This window comes from Symphalangus syndactylus, chromosome 17, assembly GCF_028878055.3.
Source record: "Symphalangus syndactylus isolate Jambi chromosome 17, NHGRI_mSymSyn1-v2.1_pri, whole genome shotgun sequence".
In the NCBI taxonomy this organism is placed as follows: Eukaryota; Metazoa; Chordata; class Mammalia; order Primates; family Hylobatidae; genus Symphalangus; species Symphalangus syndactylus.
This window is the reverse complement of record NC_072439.2, coordinates 16,364,634-16,383,220: the sequence shown is the minus strand read 5'-3', so window position 1 is coordinate 16,383,220 and position 18,587 is coordinate 16,364,634. Positions and strand designations below refer to the sequence as shown.

General features: G+C 52.3%; 2 protein-coding genes across 4 annotated transcripts; one reads left to right on the top strand and one right to left on the bottom strand.

The window, feature by feature from the left end:
* Positions 1–1,525: 1,525 nt before the first annotated feature.
* SNRPD2 (small nuclear ribonucleoprotein D2 polypeptide) lies at positions 1,526–6,284 on the bottom strand. 2 transcript variants are annotated; one of them, XM_055251218.2, is made up of 4 exons: positions 6,267–6,284; positions 5,630–5,735; positions 2,454–2,633; positions 1,526–1,793 (listed from the first exon to the last, which is right to left on the bottom strand). In XM_055251218.2, coding segments are annotated over exons 2-4 (357 nt in total). In that variant the 5' UTR covers positions 5,632–5,735; positions 6,267–6,284; the 3' UTR covers positions 1,526–1,618. The 2 variants fall into 2 exon arrangements, with proteins under 2 accessions (XP_055107193.1, XP_055107196.1); XM_055251221.2 differs by lacking the exon at positions 6,267–6,284 and having other exon boundaries at positions 1,526–1,819; positions 5,630–5,754.
* A 74-nt stretch (positions 6,285–6,358) lies between these two features.
* QPCTL (glutaminyl-peptide cyclotransferase like) lies at positions 6,359–17,673 on the top strand. Of its 2 annotated transcripts, XM_055251158.2 has the most exons (7): positions 6,359–6,653; positions 7,154–7,297; positions 9,165–9,446; positions 12,208–12,360; positions 12,462–12,561; positions 15,458–15,574; positions 16,573–17,673. In XM_055251158.2, the coding sequence occupies exons 1-7, from the start codon at positions 6,447–6,449 to the stop codon at positions 16,716–16,718; spliced, it is 1,149 nt and encodes a 382-aa protein (XP_055107133.1). In that variant the 5' UTR covers positions 6,359–6,446; the 3' UTR covers positions 16,719–17,673. The 2 variants fall into 2 exon arrangements, with proteins under 2 accessions (XP_055107133.1, XP_055107134.1); XM_055251159.2 differs by lacking the exon at positions 9,165–9,446 and having other exon boundaries at positions 6,408–6,653.
* The last annotated feature ends 914 nt before the right edge of the window (positions 17,674–18,587 follow it).

Genomic DNA, 18,587 nt, shown 5'->3' with positions numbered 1-18,587 from the left:
CGGCCCCAGGCTGAGCCTTTCACAGCTCAGAGCGGGGCACATATCTCACTGAGTGTGCACTGACCTCAGGCCTGCAAACTCTTGCACCTTTCAGGTGTTTGCCTGTATCCAGAGGACAGAGACATAGGCAGAGACAAAGATATGGGGGGAGGGCCCAGCACAGTGGCTCACATCTGTAATTCTAGCACTTTGGGAGGCCAAGGCAGGAGGATCACTTGAGCCCAGGAGTTCAAGATCAGCCCGGGTAACGTAGTGAAATCCCATCTCTACAAAAAGCTGGCAGGAGGATCACTTGAGCCTGGGGGGTCAAGGCTACAGTGAGCCATGATGGTGCTGCTGCACTCCAGCTTGACAGACAGAATGAGACCCTGTCTCAAAAAAAAAACAAAGATACGGGAAGCACACGATATGTGTGTCAGAGCAACACAGGGAATTTCCTTAATCCCCCCCAATATATACCGCCTCCCTTTCCCACCTCCATCTATCTCCCCATATTTGTCAGAGAATTCCTCTCAAGGGTAATGCAGTTGAATTTGAGGGGCACCAGAGCTCAGGGGTGAAGCCACAGGCTCTGGAGGTGAGTTTAAATCACAGCACCACCACTTCCTGGCTGGTTGTCCCCAGAAAGTGACATTGCCCCTCTGTGTCTCAGTTCCTTCTTCTAGAAAAGGGGGATAATGAATTAACAGGCCCACGCCAGAGCTGTTGGGAGGATGTTTGAAAAGCGCTAAGCCTGGCCTGGCACCTAAACAGCTCAGCACGTGTTAGCCAGGATCCCTAGCAGTAATATTTAGCTACTGACTGCTTTCTTTCTTTTCTTTTCTTTTTTTTCAGAGGTAGTGGCGCAATCTCAGCTCAGTGCAACATCCGTCTCTTGGTTGAAGCTATTCTCTGCTTCAGCCTCCCAAGTGCTGGGACCACAGGCATGCACCACCATGCCTGGCTAATTCTGTATTTTTAGTAGAGACGGGGTTTCACCATGTTGGCCAGGCTGGTCTCAAACTCCTGAGCTCAGGTGATCCACCCAGCTTGGCCTCCCAAAGTGCTGGGATTACAGGCGTGAGACACCACGCCCGGCCAATTTTTGTATTTTTAGTAGAGACACCATTTCACCATGTTGGCCAGGCTGGTCTCGAATTCCTGACCTCAGGTGATCTGCCCGCCTCCACCTCCCAAAGTACTGGGATTACAGGCGTGAGCCACCACGCCTGGCCCCAAAAGATATTTTGGTCAAGCAAGGCCAATTCATTATAAGAGGTAGAGAAGAGAGCAACAGAGTGACAAGGAGCAGCTCAGGAAGATTAAAGCAGGAGAGCTAAAATGCTCTCCAGTGCCACAACTGGGCGCTCATTTCCATCCAACCTGTTTGCTTTGCAGATGGGGAAAGTGAGGCCTCGATGGGGCAGAGCCAGGGCCTTTCCACTTGCTCAGGGGTCCTGGTCCCACCATTCAGTCCGATACCAGCTGCCTCCCCCAAGCCCTCCTGAATCCACCCCACTCGCTAGGCTCTGGGAACAGATACCACTAGAAAAAAACACAGAGCTTTATTATTCTCAACACCAATGGCAGCGGTCTTCATAGGACAGGGGAGTGAGTTCTGTCAACGGATAGGCGGCCCCTACTTGCCGGCGATGAGCGGGTTCCGCAGGACCACGATGACCGAGTCCCCGCGCAGGAACATCTTGGAGATGTAGCGGTCTTTGTTGACTGGCTTGGACTTCTTCTTGCCCTTGCCGCTCTTGGGTACCTCAGTCCACATCTCCTTCACGTTCTCCAGCACCATGTTGCAGTGCCTGGTGGGGAACAGGGAGGGGAGGCACTGGGCGTGAGGGGCGTGCCTCTGACAGTGCCCCCTACTGCCTGCTGCTTGCCCCCTCCAGCAGCATGGCTTGGGGAAGGGTGCAGGTGCTAGGCCGGGATGACCAAGCTGCCAAGGCCAACTCTGCCAGTCCTTAGGTTGAGGCTGAGGCAAAGGACTACACCTCTCTGTGCCAGTTTGCTCCTCTCTAAGAGGGAAGATAATCACGTTACCTTCCTCACAGGGCCGTTAAAAATTATCATTTTCTTTTTTGAGACAGAGTCTCGCTCTGTTGCCCAGGCTGGAACGCAGTGGTGCGATTTCAGCTCACCACAACCTCCACCTCCTGGGTTTGGGCTATTCTTGTGCCTCGGCCTCCTGAGTAGCTGTGAATACAGGCATGCGCCACCACGCCTGGCTTTTATATTTTTAGTAGAGATGGGGTTTCGCCATGTTAGCCAGGCTGGTCTTGAACTCCTGACCTCAGGTGATCCACCTGCCTTGGCTTCTCAAAGTTCTGGGATTACAGGCGTGAGCCACCGCGCCTGGCCATACACCCCAGGCTTCTGAGAAAGCTGTCTTTGAGCTCTTCAGACTGGAGCTGGGGCGGCCTCTCCAGGCCTGCAGAGAACACCTCCCAAGACCCAGCACTCACCTATCGAAGGCCTTCACGCGGCCCAGGAGTTTCTTATTGTTGCGGCAGTTGATGAGCACTTGGGTATTGTTCTTGACTGACTGTGTGAGCACAGAGAGTGGACCAGTGTTAAATTCCTCCTCCTCTCGCTTCTGCAGCTCCTCTGGGGTCATCTCACTCTTGGGCTTGTTGAGGAGGCTCCTGCATGGACAAACATGGAACCAATAAGTGAGAGAGCCTGGAGCTGAGAGGCTGGAGCTGTGAGGATGGGTGGTCAGGGCCTTGGCCTCAGTGTCTCCCCAACCTTGTCCCACCACATCTGTCCTCCTGTTCAGCCTTCTGAGTATCATCAGCTGGATGCCTAACAGACATTTTCTTTTCTTTTTCTTTTTTTTGAGACAGAGTCTTGCTTTGTTGCCAGGCTGGAGTGCAGTGGCGTGATCTCGGCTCACTGCAACCTCTGCCTCCTGGGTGCAAGCGATTCTCCTGCCTCAGCCTCCGGAGTAGCTGGGACTACAGGCATGCACCACCTCCATGCCCAGCTAATTTTCGTATTTTTAGTAGATAGGGGGTTTCACCATGTTGGCCAGGATGGTCTTGATTTCTTGACCTTGTGATCCACCCGCCTCGACCTCCCAAAGTGCAGCGATTACAGGCGTGAGCCACCGCGCCCAACCAGACATTTTCAACTCTGTATGTCTCAGGTCGGGATCCAGATCACCCAACCACCCAAGCCTACCCTATCTACAGCGTTCCCCATCTGTTTTGATGGTAACTCCATTCTTCTAGTCCTCTGCGCAAAAACTCTTTGTCAGCTTGAATCCTCTTTTTCCCTCACATCCTACATGAAATCTGTAGGAAATGGCCATTTCTTACCATGGCCTAAGCCTCTGTCATCTCTGTCCTGGAATCTTTCTGGTCTCTCTGCCTCCACCCACGTTCCCTAACAGTCTGTTCTCCACAGAATGGTCTGAGGGGGTTGTGCTAAAACCTAAATCATAACATGTCACTCTTCAAAACCCTCCCAGGGGCTGGGTACAGTGGCTCATGCCTGTAATCCTAGCACTTTAGGAGGTCAAGGTGTGTGGATCACTTGACGTGAGGAGTTCGAGACCAGCCCGGCCAACATGGTGAAACCCTATCTCTACTAAAAATACAAAACAAAACAACAATAAAAAAACGACCAACAGAAAATTAGCCAGGCGTGGTGGTGCACGCCTGTAATCTCAGCTACTTGGCAGGTTAAGGTAGAAGAATCGTTTAAACTCAGGAGTCGGAGGTTGCAGTGAAGTGAGATCGCGCCACTGCACTCCAGCCTGGGAGACAGAGCGAGACTCTATCTCAAAAAATAAATAAATACAAATTAGAAAACACAAAAATTAGGCCTGGTGCGATGGCTCATGCCTGTAATCCCAGCACTTTGGGAGGCCGAGGCAAGGTGGATCGCCTGAGCTCAGGAGTTCAAGACCACCCAGGGCAAGATGGTGAAACCCCGTCTCTTCTAAAAATGCAAACAAATTAACCAGGTGTGGTGGTGCATCCCTCTAGTCCCAGCTACTTGGGAGGCTGAGGCAGCAGAATTGCTTGAGCCCCAGCAGCGAAGGTTGCAGTGAGCCAAGATCGCGCCACTGCACTACAGCTTGGGCTACAGAGTGAGACTCCATCTCAAAAAAAAATTAGCTGGGCATGGTGGTGCATGCTTGTAATCCTAGCTACTTGGGAGGCTGAGGCAGGAAGATCGCTTGAACCCAGGAGACAGAGATCGTGCTACTACACTCCAATCTGGGTGACAGAGTGAGACTCCATCGCAAACAAACAAAACAAAAGAAAACTCTCCCATCCTCCCCTCATCTCAGTGTAGAAAGTAAAACCCCGGCCAGACACGGTGGCTGACACCTATAATCCCAGCACTTTGGAAGGTTGAGGCGGGTGGATCATTTGAGGTCAGGAGTTTGAGACCAGCTTGGCCAACATGGTGAAACCTGGTCTCTACTAAAAATACGAAAGTTAGCTGGGCATGGTGGTGGGTGCCTGTAATCCTAGCTACTCGGGAGGCTGAGGCAGGAGAATCGCTTCAACTCAGGCGGCGGAGGTTGCAGTGAGCTGAGATCGCACCATTGCACTCCAGCCTGAGCAACAGAGCAAGGCTCCGCCTCAAAAAAAGAAAAAGAAAAAGATTTTTCTTTTCCCTTGGGGACTAGAGGTTTCATTCACTGATGTATCCTATGTGGCTTAAGCAGTGTCTGATACATAAGCATTCAATGTAATATTTGCTGCACTAATAAATGCGCAAAATCATGTCAATGACTCGTTCGTTATCCGTGTAAGTTGTGAATCAAGTCGAAAACGCACCCGTCTCCAGCTCAAATGATCAAGATAAGTCCCTTATTTCAAATCATTATTTCTAAAAGTCCTAACTTCCCTCCCCTAGTATTCATTTTATTTCTTTTGTTTCGTTTTGAGATGGAGTCTTACTCTGTCGCTCAGGCTGGAAGTGCAGTGGCGCAATCTCGGCTCACCGCAACCTCCGCCTCCTGGGTTTAAGCGATTCTCCGGCCTCAGCCTCCCAAGTAGCTGGAATTACAGGCGCCCGCCATTATGGCCGGCTAATTTTTGTATTTTTGGTAGAGACGGGGTTTCACCACAATAGCCAGGCTGGTCTCAAACTCCTGACCTCAGGTGATCCGCCCGCCTCGGCCTCCCAAAGTGCTGGGATTTACAAACCTGAGCCACTGCGCCCGGCCTCCCCCCGTATTCGTAAAATCGCTGCCCCTTAACACTCATTTCAATAGGACTAATTATCTAGGACCCCCCCCTCTGTTATCGTTTAAAACATGTTTTTCATAATTAATTTTTTTTTGGTAGAGACGGGAGTCTCGCTATGTTGCCTAGGCTAGTCTCGAACTCCTGTGTTCCAGCGATGCTCCACCTTGGCCTACTAAAGTGCTGGGATCACAGGCATGAGCCCCCGCGCCCAGCCCAGCGCGTTATCTGATAAAGCTGTCCCCTCTCCCGAAGTCACGATGCGTCAAAGGCCCCACGCCCGTTCTCAAACTCATCAGGAGAAAAGCAGGACGCTGCATCCCTAAAACATCTGCCCCTGGCCCCCCCCGCTCTGCTCAACCCTTCCCACCCTCAATCGGTCAAATTTCCACCCTCAACCTCATTCCCGCCGCCTAATCCTAGCCCGGCCTCACATGATGGTCACTACGCTCTCCGTTCACTCCCGTTTCCTCCGCGTTGCTGCTGCCTGAGGAGAGAGAGGCGGGACTTCCTCTTCCTGCGACCCACTTCCGTTGGCGCCTGCGCAAAGCCAACCAGTACATGGAGGCGTGGCCTGTTGCCATAGCATTCCCCACCAACGGTGCACAATCATGGAATAAAAGCCTCGGGTAGGGGTTCGAGGCCGGTCAGAACCACACGCGGGCAGATGTTTATGACAATGAAGACAAAAGGAAAGGCGGTCTGATTCAAACCGTTTCTTGAAGAATGGTACAGGTCGAAGGAGGGAAATAACAAGCTATTTCCAAATGCCCGCCGGCCGTGACTTCGGGGGCGCGGCCTCCGTGAAGCCAATCCGCTCCTCGCTTCGGAGACAGGCACCGCCCCTCTTCCCTCTGGGACGCGTTACTGACGTATCTACTGATCTTTCCGACCCTGCGCCACCAATCCCCTGCCCACATCCGGAAGGGGCATGGACCTGCGCCCGGGAGATCTAATATTTTCCACGATCAAACGCTGCTCATTGGCTTTCCCTCCTCCGCTAAGGCGGAGCCTACCTCTCTTGCGCTCCCATTTGGGTCGTGCCATTCTCAGGGGAACCAACCCAAATACCTAAGGGAGGCTGGGAGGCGTGTCCTCAGGACCGTAGTTCTTATTGGTTTCGCTGCTTGCTGTGGGGTGGGCTGGTGCAGCCGCAGCTGTTCCTTGTTGGCCCACCGATTCCATGGGGTGGAACTTGGCTGGGCCTAAACTCAATCCGTGGTCTGGTACAGGTTTCAGGGCAAAGGGGCCATGCGTTCCGGGGGCCGCGGGCGGCCCCGCCTGCGGCTCGGGGAACGTGGCCTTATGGAGCCACTCTTGCCGCCGAAGCGCCGCCTGCTACCGCGGGTTCGGCTCTTGCCTTTGTTGCTGGCGCTGGCCGTGGGCTCGGCGTTCTACACCATTTGGAGCGGCTGGCACCGCAGGACTGAGGAGCTGCCGCTGGGCCGGGAGCTGCGGGTGAGGCTGGGCGGGGACCTAGGCACCGCGGGGAGCCTCATTCCCTCCCCCCTGTTACCCAGGGTTGACGTGGCTTTAGCGTACGGCCCTAACCGCACATGCCACCGTCTTCGTCATCTGAGCGCATACCCTTACCACAGGAATAAGGCTTCAGGCTGGTTCTGCAACAGTAGCTTCCTTTTAAGAGGAAAGGTCTGAAATAGTAAGACGGGGGGGTTCAGGGTTCTATGCCTTTAGTCAACTATTTGGAAGAGTCCCTTCCTCCATCTCCCCTCTCTCTCACTGGGCCTCGAGTTCCCCATCAAGTTTGAGGTAGGCTGGACCGGATGGTCTTGGAAGGACTTTTCCTGAGCCTTGGATTTATCCTAGAAGTCTCCGATGCTGGAGGCCGCAGATTAGGAAGAGGACCCGGGGCTCCTCGCGGGTGACGGCGCCCGGGGTAGGGTTGAAATGGGGGATTGTTCTCATTCTTCCCTTTCCAATCGCACCTCCTTTCCAAGGTCCCGTTGATCGGAAGCCTCCCCGAAGCCCGGCTGCGGAGGGTGGTGGGACAACTGGACCCACAGCGTCTCTGGAGCACTTATCTGCGCCCCCTGCTGGTTGTGCGAACCCCGGGCAGCCCGGGAAATCTCCAAGTCAGAAAGGTAAAGGGACCCACCTCCAGTCCCTGACCCCCTAGCCCTCCAGGGAATAGGAAATAAGAATCCTGTTCAAGATCCCAAAGGAGCTAAGAGGAGGAACTGGGGCTCTGACTGGAGTTAATCAGACTCTAGACTCCATGCTGGTAACAAACCACCAGGCTGTACTGTCCCCCTTAATGCCCCCACCAAAAGCTTACTGTGTGCTAGGCATAGGCAACAGACAGCCCTATAAGGTGGGTACCAACATGATCTTCATTATGCAGATGGGGAAACTGAGTCTCAGAGAGGTTATACACATTGCACAAATCCTACAGATAATAAATAATAGACCTTAGCCGGGTGCTGTGGCTCATGCCTGTAATCCCAGCACTTTGGGAAGCCAAGGTGGGAGAATCACCTGAGAAGTTCGAGACTAGCCTAGTCAACATAGTGAGACCCAATGTTTAGAAAATCATAGACCTAGAGTTGAACCCAAACAGGTTGGCTCCGAGCTGGTGCTGTAATATATCTGTTGTCTTCCAGAAAGCATGAAGAGTCATTTAAAGGCCAGGCGCAGAGGCGCACACCTGTAATCCCAGTGCTTTGGGAGGCCGAGACAGGCAGATTACTTGAGGTCAGGAGTTTGAGACCAGCCTGGCCAACATGGTGAAACCTCGTCTCTACTAAAAATACAAAATTAGCCAGGTGTGGTGGTGGGTACCTGTAGTCCCAGCTATTTGGGAGGCTGAGGCAGGAGAATCACTTGAACCTGGGAGGCGGAGGCTGCAGTGAGCTGAGATTGCGCCACTGCACCCCAGCATGGGTGACAGAGCGAGACTCCATCTCAAAAAAAATAAGTCATTTAAATACTGCCTAAGTCCCAATGCTACCTCATCCACTTAGATTGTGACCTTAGACTGGTTTCTTTTTTCTTTTCCTTTTTTTTTTTTGAGTTGGAGTCTCACACTGTCACCTGGGTTGGAGTGCAGTAGCGCGATCTCCAGTCACTTTAACCTCCACCTCCCAGGTTCAAGCAAATCTCCTGCCTCAGCCTCCTGAGTAGCTGGGATTACAGGTGTGCACCACCATGCCTGGCTAATTTTTTGTATTTTTAGTGAGACAGGGTTTTACCATATTGGCCAGGCTGGTCTCAAACTCCTGACCTTATGATCCGCCCACCTCAGCCTCCCAAAGTGCTGGGATTACAGGCGTGAGCCACCGTGCCTGGCCTGGACTAGTTTCTTAACCTCTCTGAGCCCATTTCCTCATCTGCAAAATGGGGTCATGTATTGGCAGTCCCTCCCCTATATGGTTCCTAGAAGAGAGCTTAGCACACAGTGAGAGCTATTTAAGGGTAAGCTGTGATGAGTCTTGTTGGCTCCAAGAGGTGGTGTCTCCCCAACATCTGGCACCCAGTAGGTACTCACCAGGACTGTCAAAGGAATGATTTTAATCAGAGTGGGGGACTGGGCACGTGGCTCACATCTGTAATCCCAACACTTTGGGAGGCTGAGGCAGGCAGATCACTTGAGGTCAGGAGTTTGATACCAGGCTGGCCAACATTGTGAAACCCCATCTCTACTAAAAATACAAAAAATAGCCAGGCGTTGTCGGGGGCGCCTGTAACCCCAGCTACTTGGGAGGCTGAGTCAGGAGAATCACTTGAAGCCAGGAGGCGGAGGTTGCAGTGAGCCAAGATCAAGCCACTGCACTCCAGCCTGGGTGACAGACCAAGACTCCACCTCAAAAAAAAAAAAAAGAAAGAAATCCATTAAATCAGAGTGGGACTTTAGAGTCAACCCATCTGCTCTGCATGGCTCAGGTCACGTGGCCCTTCTCCCCACCTCCTCCCCAGTCCCCGTCCACCCTCCCACCTCTCTCTTGCCGCTAGTTCCTGGAGGCCACGCTGCGGTCCCTGACAGCAGGTTGGCACGTGGAGCTGGATCCCTTCACAGCCTCAACGCCCCTGGGGCCAGTGGACTTTGGCAATGTGGTGGCCACACTGGACCCGAGGGCTGCCCGTCACCTCACCCTTGCCTGCCATTATGACTCGAAGCTCTTCCCACCCGGATCGACCCCCTTTGTAGGGGCCACGGATTCGGCTGTGCCCTGTGCCCTGCTGCTGGAGCTGGCCCAGGCACTTGACCTGGAGCTGAGCAGAGCCAAAGAACAGGTGAGGAGCAGGAGCTGGGGAGGGTAGTGGGCCACCTCCACCTTTCCCAGCCCCCACCCTCCCTTGCCTGGACATTTGTCATCCCTCTCGTCTTCCCACTGTACTCCATGCACAGAGCCACAGGGATCTTTTTTTTTTTTTTTTTTGTTGAGACGGAGTTTCGCTCTTGTTCCCCAGGCTGGAGTGCACATGGCAAGATCTTGGCTCACCACAACCTCTGCCTACTGGGTTCAAGCAATTCTTCTCCCAACCTCAGGTGAGCTGCCCACCTCGGCCTCCTAAAGTGCTGGGATTACAGGCGTGAGCCACCGTGCCTGGCCTTCACAGGGATCTTTTTACCTTCTGGATGTCAGATTCTCTTTCCTCTCCCCCAAACCCTCCCAGGGCTCCAGCCTTATTCCAGGCATAATCCAGAGTCCTTATACTGGCCCAGAAGCTGTGCCCTGTTACCTCTCCAGCCTCATCTCCCACCCCTCACCTCTTGCTCACTCTGCTGTAGCCACCCCCACCTCCTCTGGGTTCCTCAAACCCGCAGAGCTTGCTGCCGCCTCAGGGCATCTGCACTTGCTGTTTGCTTTGGATAGAATGTGCTTTTCTGGCCAGGCTCGGTGGCCCACGCTTGGAATCCCAGCACTTTGGGAGGTTGAGGTGGGTGGATCACGAGGTCAGGAGTTCAAGACCAGCCTGGCCAACATGGTGAAACCCCATCTCTACAAAAAATACAAAAATTAGCCAGGCTTGGTGGTGCATACCTGTAACCCCAGCTACTCGGGAGGCTGAAGCAGAGAATTGCTTGAATCCGGGAGGCGGAGGTTGCAGTGAACCAAAGTTGCACCACTGCACTCCAGCCTGGGCAACAGAGCGAGACTCCATCTCAAAAAAAAAAAAATTATCTGGGCATAGTGGCATGCTACTTGGGAGGCTGAGAGGGGAGGACGGCTTGAGTCTAGGAGTTTGAGATTGCAGTGAGCCATGATCGTGCCACTGGGTGGCACGAGACCTTCTCTCTTAAAAAAAAAAAAAAGAATATGCTTTTCATAGATATCTTCTGGGCTGGCTCCCACTCTTCACTCAGGTGTCCACTCCAATGTCACCTCTTCAAAGAGGCTTTCCCGGCCGGGTGTGGTAACTCGCACCTGTAATCCCAGCACTTTGGGAGGCCGAGGCAGGCAGATCACTTGAGGTCAGAAGTTCGAGCCCAGCTTGGCCAACGGGGAAACCCCATCTCTACTAAAAATACAAAAATTAGCTGGGTATGGTGATGCACACCTGTAATCCCAGCTACTTGGGAGGTTGAGACAGGAGGATCACTTGAAACCGAGAGGCAGAGGTTGCAGTGAGCCGAGATCGCACCACTGCACTCCAGCCTGGACGACAGAGTGAGACTCTGTCTCAAAACAAACAAACAGAAAAGAAAAACACAGGCTGGGTGCGGTGGCTCACACCTGTAATCTCAGCACTTTGGGAGGCCGAGGCAGGTGGATCGCGAGGTCAGGAGATTGAGACCTTCCTGGCTAACATGGTGAAACCCCGTCTCTACTAAAAATACAAAAAGTTAGCCGGGCGAGGTGGCGGGCGCCTGTAGTCCCAGCTACTCAGGAGGCTGAGGCAGGAGAATGGCGTGAACCCGGGAGGCAGAGCTTGCAGTGAGCTGAGATCACGCCACTGCACTCCAGCCTGGGCGATACAGCGAGACTCTGTCTCAAAAAAAAAAAAAGAAAAGAAAAGAAAAACACAGATTTCATCATGCTCCTGCCCTGCTCAACCCCCCTCTGTGCCTCCCCAGTGTCCCTATAACAAAGCCACACTCCTTGGCCCTTGCTAAACCTTCCGGACTCCTCTCAAACCTCTGGGACCCCTTCCCTGGCCACGGCCTTGCCCTGTGTTGCTCCCTTGGCTGGGAATACTCTTCCTCCTGCTCCATTTTGCCAGGCCAGTTCCTACCCACTCTCAAGGTAAACATCCCTTCCCAAAAGACCCAACGCCCTCTCCAGGCAGGGTCATCCCCCAGCCTCCTTCCTATGCCCTCTCAGGACTCTATAGTTCTTAGAAGCATTTGTCTCAACTGCATTTTACTGTTTGTATAATTATTCATTTGTGGATCTATCTGTTTCACCAAACTGAGCTTGAGAAATAATAATCAGAGATAACCCTTATTTAGTTATATGCCAGGCACTGTTCTAAGACCCGGATTCAAACCTTACCCTTTGAAAAGAACTGTTATTGCCCGGCGTGGTGGCTCACGTCTGTAATCCCAGCACTTTGGGAGGCTGAGGCAGGTGGATCATTTGAGGTCAGGAGTTCGAGACCTGCCTGGCCAACATGGAGAAACCTTGTCTCTACTAAAAATACAAAAATTAGCCAGGTGTGATAGCGGGCACCTGTGGTCACAGCTATATGGGAGGCTGAGGCAGGAGAATCTTTTGAACCTGGGAGGTAGAGGGTGGAGGTTGCAGTGAGTCAAGATTGCGTCATTCCACTCCAGCCTGGGTGACAGAGCAAGACTTATTCTAAATTATAGATGAAGAAACTGATCCTTCCAGAAGTTATTCCCCATGCCTGCTTTGTTATGAAGCAGCCAAGTATGGATTTGATCCCAGACAACTGACTCGGAATCTGTGCTCTTGGCTACCATGTTCTATGAGTGAGGACACCTCATGTGTTCTGTTAAGCCATGCAAGCGGGCAAGAAGTGTGGGTGTGTTGAGGCTGAGGGCTAGTCCTGAGCTGGCTCTGGCCACCCCCCCCCGCTACTCCCACAGGCAGCCCCAGTGACCCTGCAACTGCTCTTCTTGGACGGTGAAGAGGCGCTGAAGGAGTGGGGACCCAAGGACTCCCTTTACGGTTCCCGGCACCTGGCCCAGCTCCTGGAGTCTATACCTCACAGTCCTGGCCCCACCAGGATCCAGGCTATTGTAAGACCAGGGTCCCCTGGCTTCTGGCGAGGGAGGGAGAAGGTGAAGCGGGGCTGGCGTCATCCTGCACGGGCCCCTCCAGTCCTAGCCTTTCTCCTTAGGAGCTCTTTATGCTTCTTGATCTCCTGGGAGCCCCCAATCCCACCTTCTACAGCCACTTCCCTCGCACGGTCCGCTGGTTCCATCGGCTGAGGAGCATTGGTAAGGGTGAATGCAGAGGTGGGCCCCAGCCCACCTGGGGTATGGGGTACAGGGCGGCGGGCTGGGGTAGGACAGGCACCTACCCTCTAAAGGCTCATCCACTAGTCTGGGCCACATAGGGAGACCCCATCTTTTTTTTTTTTTTTTTTTTGAGATGGAGTCTCGCTCTGTCACCCAGGCTGGAGTGCAATGGCACGATCTTGGCTCAGTGCAACCTTCACCTCCCAGGTTCAAGCCATTCTTCTGCCTCAGCCTCCCGAGTAGCTGGGACTACAGGCGCCCGCCACCACACCCAGCTAATTTTTGTATTTTAGTAGAGACAGAGTTTCACTATGTTGGCCAAGCTGGTCTCGAACTCCTGACCTCACGATCTGTCCCCTTCAGCCTCCCAAAGTGCTGGAATTACAGGCGTGAGCCACCGTGCCTGGTGACCCCATCTCTTAAAAAAAAATTAGCTGGGTGCAGTGGCATGCACCCGTCATCCCAGCTACTGGGGAGTATCCTTAGAGCCTGGGAGGTCAAGGCTGTAGTGAGCCAAGATTGCGCCACTGCACTCCAGCCTGGGCAACAGAATGAGATCCTGTCTCAAAAAAAAAAAAAAAAAAAAAAAAAAAAGCTGGGCTTGGTGGCTCACACCTGTAATCCCAGCACTTTGAGAGGCTGAGGCAGGTGGATCACTTGAGCTCAGGAGTTTCAGACCAGCCTGGGCAACATGGCAAAACCCCGTCTCTACAAAATAAAAACAAAAATTAGGCCAGGTGCAATGGCTCACGCCTGTAATCCCAGCACTTTGGGAGGCCAAAGCAGGTGGGTCACCTGAGGTTAGGAGTTTGAGACCAGCCTGGCCAACAGGGCGAAACCCCATCTCTACTAAAAATACAAAAAGTTAGCTGGGCATGGTGACATGTGCCTGTAATCCTAGCTATTCGGGAGGCTGAGGCAGGAGAATCGCTTGAACCTGGGAGGCAGAGGTTGCAGTGAGCCGAGATCACGCCACTGCACTCCAGCCTGGGCAACAGAGCGAGACTCCATCTCAAAAAAAAAAAAAAAAAATTAGCCAGGCATGGTGGCACCTGCCTGTAGTCCCAGTGACTTGGGAGGCTGAAGTGGTAGGATCACTTGAGTCTGGGAGGTCGAGGCTGCAGTAAGCTTTGATCTCACCACTGCACTCCAGCCTGGGGACAGAGTGAGACTCTGTCTCAAAAAAAAAGTAATAATAAAAATTAAAATTAAAAAAATTAAAAATTGTTTTTAAAAATAAAGGCTCGGCTAGGCGCAATGGCTCACGCCTGTAATCCCAATACTTTGGGAGGCTGAGGCAGGTGGATCACAGGGTCAGGAGTTCGAGACCAGCCTGGCGAATATAGTAAAACCCTATCTCTACCAAAAATACAAAAATTAGCCGGGTGTGGTAGCGTGTGCCTGTAGTCCCAGCTACTCCAGAGGCTCAGGCAGAAGAATCGCTTGTACCCCGGAGGCACAGGTTGCAGTGAGCTGAAATTGTGCCACTGCACTCCAGCCTGGGTGACAGAGCAAGACTCTGTCACAAAATAAATAAATAAATAAATAAATAAATAAATAAATAAATAAATAAAATAAGGGCTCATCCAGCCTTTCCTCTATCTCCCTGGTCTTTCTAAGGAACTAGAGATTAGTAATAGTGATTACCAGACAGGGGCTCTAAGGTGAGACAGCCGTGGTTTCCAATCTTACCAGCTGGGTGAACTTGGACAAGTGGCTTAATTTCTCTGGGCCTCAGTTTCCTATCTGTAAAATGGCCAGTCGGGGCCGGGCCTGGTGGCTCATGCCTGTAATCCCAGCACTTTGGGAGGCTGAGGTGGGCGAATCACAAGGTCAGGAGTTCGAGACCAGCCTGGCCAATATGGTGAAACCCCATCTCTACTAATAATACAAAAATTAGCTGGGTGTGATGGCAGGTGCCTATACTCCCAGCTACTCAGGAGGCTGAGGCAGGAGACTTGCTTGAACCCGGGAGGCGGAGGTTGCAGTGAGCCAAGATTGTGCTACTGCACTCCAGCCTGGCGACAGAGCAAGACTCTGTCTCAAAAAAATAAAAATAAAAAATAAAGGCCGGAGGGCCCAGATGTAGTGGCTCATGCCTGTAGTCCCAGCGATTTGAGAGGCCAAGGCAGGAAGATCACATGAACCTAGAAGTTTGAGGCCAGCCTGGGCAACATAGGAAGGTCCCATTTCTATACACACATACACACAATTACCCAGGCATGGGGGCATGCGCCTGAAGTCCTAGCTATTTGGGAGGCTGAGACTGAAAGATCACTTAGGCCAGCAAGATTAAGGCTGCACTGAGCTGGGATTGCCCCCACTGCACTCCAGTGTGGGTGAGAGAGCAAGTTCTTTTTTTTTTTTTGAGACAGAATCTTTCTCTGTCACCCAGGCTGGAGTGCAGTAGTGCAATCTCAGCTCACTGCAACCTACACCTCCTCCCGGGTTCATGCAATTCTTGTGCCTCAGCCTCCCAAGTAGCTGGGATTACAGGCGCCTACCACCACACCCAGCTAATTTTTGTATTTTTAGTAGAGACAGGGTTTCACCATGTTGGCCAAGCTGGTTTCGAACTCCTGACCTCAGGTCATCCACCTGCCTTGGCCTCCCTAAGTGCTGGGATTACAGGCGTGAGCCACCGCACCAGGCCACAAGATCTTGTCTCAAAAAAAAGAATGTCTGTGTCTTAGACTCGGAGGGATTGAATGAGACCAGGAACATAGTGAGCCCACAGGAAGGAGTTACTGGCATTCATTCTTGTTGGGATGACCAGGGCTTTGTCTCTGGGTGCTCTGCCCTCCTCTGATTTGTGGACTGGGGACCTTTGACTACTAAGGACTAACCCTTCCTCTCTAATTGCCCCCACCTCCAGAGAAGCGTCTGCACCGTTTGAACCTGCTGCAGTCTCATCCCCAGGAAGTGATGTACTTCCAACCCGGGGAGCCCTTTGGCTCTGTGGAAGACGACCACATCCCCTTCCTCCGCAGAGGTACCTGCTGCAAGGAGGGATGGAGGGTGGGTGTCCAAGGAAGCCACACATTGGAACTGGCCAAGGCCCCTTCCCAGGGCTGGGGAATGGGGCTAAGTGGCCTACCTCTTTGCGCTTTGATTTATTCATCTGTAAAATAGGGATAATATTCCCTATCTTAGAGTATTGTTGAGGAGATTGAACGTGCTAACACTGGTAAAGACCTTACTTGGACCAGCACCCAGCACATAGAAAGCATTCCAGAAATGTTTGCAGCTGGGCACGGTGGTTCACACCTGTAATCCCAGCACTTTGGGAGGCTGAGCGGGGGGATCCTTGAGCCCAGGAGTTTGAAACCAGCCTGGGCAACATGGCATAAATCTTGTCTTTACTAAAAATACAAAAAATTAGCCGGGCATGGTGGTTCGCACCTATAGTCCCAGCTACTCGAGAGGCTGAAGTGGGAGGATCATCTGGGCCTGGGAAGTCAAGGCTGCAGTGAGCCTTGATTGAGCCGCTGCACTCTAGCCTGGACAACAGAGGGAGATGATATCTCAAAAAAAAAAAAAAAAAAAAAAAAAAAGTGCCAGGGCTGGGCGTGGTGGCTCACGCCTGTAATCCTAGCACTTTGGGAGGCTGAGGCGGGCAGATCACCTGAGGTCAGGAGTTTGAGACCAGCCTGACCAACATGATGAAACCCCATCTCTACTAAAAATACAAAAATTAGACAGGTGTCGTGGTGCCTGCCTATAATCCCAGCTACCCGGGAGGCTGAGACAGTAGAATCGCTGGAATCCCGGAGGCAGAGGCTGCAATGAGCCAAGATCACGCCACTGCACTCCAGCCTGGGCGACAGAGTGAGAGTCTGTCTCAAAAAAAAAAAAAAAAAAAAAAGTGCCAGAACATAGTGTCTTTCACTAGTGTGTGGTGGCAAGGCAAAGTTACCTAGAGGTTGGGCTTGGGCTCCTGGGTCGTGGTGGGCTGCAGCGGACCTGACAAAGTCTCCTCTGTCACTTCAGGGGTCCCCGTGCTCCATCTCATCTCCACGCCCTTCCCTGCTGTCTGGCACACCCCTGCAGACACCGAGGCCAATCTCCACCCACCCACGGTACACAACTTGAGCCGCATTCTCGCTGTGTTCCTGGCTGAATACCTGGGGCTCTAGCGCGCTCAGCCAATGCCTGTGGAGAGGACTGTGAGAGAGAAGGTCCCAGCGGGGGCCAGTGAAGCTCAGGCGGGATCTGCTTAGGGTGTGCTGGCTTGTCCTTTTCACACCTTTGTCTCCTAATTGTGCTACAACTGGAAGACCTTCTTTCTTTTGATTGTCTCAAGCTGCCACTCTTCAAGGACAGGGAAGAGACCACTGTGGGGTGACAGCCAGAGGAATAAGAACTTAGTCCCTCCCCAGAGGTAAACACACTTGGTCCAAAGGTTTGCAGGGGCCAAATGCTGTTCTTTGTTTTTGAGATGGAGTCTCACTGTATTGTCCAGGCTGGAGTGCAGTGGCGTGATCTCGGCTCACTGCAAGCTCTGCCTCCTGAGTTCACGCCATTCTCCTGTCTCAGCCTCCCGGGTAGCTGGGACTACAGGCGCCCGCCACCATGCCGGCTAATTTTTTGTATTTTTAGTAGAGACGGGGTTTCACTGTGTTAGCCAGGATGGTCTCGATCTCCTGACCTCGTGATCCACCCGCCTCGGCCTCCCAAGGTGCTGGGATTACAGGCGTAAGCCACTGCGCCCGGCAAAATGCTGTTCTTCGAGTCAGCGAACTGAAAGAGTAAAAGACTGCCGGGTGTGCTGGCTCACACTTGTAATCCCAACACTTTGAGAGGTTGAGGGGGGAGGATCACCCGAGGTCAGGAGTTTGAGACCAGCCTGGCCAACATGGCGAAATCCTGTCTCTACTAAAAATACAATAATTAGCTGGGCATGGTGGTGGGCGCCTGTAATCTCAACTGCTTGGGAGGCTGAGGCAGGAGAATCACTTGCACCCGGGAGGCAGAGGTTGCAGTGAGCCGAGATCACACCACTGCCCTCCAGCCTGGGCAACAGAAGCGAGACTCTATCTCAATAAATAAATAAATAAATAAATAAATAAACATTTTTTAAAAAGAGTAAAAGGCTAAAAGACTATTACTGGTCTGGCCCAGTGATGCCACCCAACTAGATGAATTCTCTGTGGCTTGTTTTGTGTCAGTTCATTCTCCAGAATGGCAGCCTTGCTACTGCACCAGTCCTAACCTAACTCCCATATGGGGCACACAGAGGATGTGCTCATAACCAGGCACAGAGGAGACAGAAGTTGATATTTTGGAAGTCCAGATTCTTCCAGACCCAGTGGGTAATAAGCCATTGTTTCTGGCTGGGCATGGTGGTTCACACCTGTAATCCCAGCTCTTTGGGAGGCAGAGGCAGAGGCAGAGGGATAGCTTGAGCTCAAGAGTTTGAGACCAGCCTGGGCAACAAAGCGTGACCCCATTCTCCAGAAAAAAGAAAAACAAAAAAAGCGTAACCAGTGTTTCTGCAAAATACTGCCTGAATAAGCCAGGTGTGGTGGTGCACACCCGTAGTCTCAGCTACTCAGGAGGCTGAGGTGAGAGAATCCCATGAACCCAAGAGTTCAAGACCAGCCTGGGCAACACAGTGACATCCTGTCTCAAAACAACAACAACAACAAACGCCATTCTGTAGAACTCATGTAAATAGACATTGCATGACAAAGGGGATCTGAAATCCAAGAAGCAGGGTGAGACAACATAAAATGAGTTTCCTCACTGCATCATGTGAATTTTTAAGACAGAACCCAGAGGCTCTCAAAGTATTTCACTATGGAACCCTTTTTATTGGGAAGCACTTCATAGAACTAGGATACTTCGGCCCGGCATGGTGGCTTACACCTGAAATCCCAGCACTTTGGGAGGCCGAGGCCAGCAGTTCAGCTGAGCTCAGGAGTTCGAGACCAGCCAGGACAACATGATGAAACCCCATCTCTACTAAAAATACAAAAATTAGCCAGGTGTGGTGGCATGAGCCT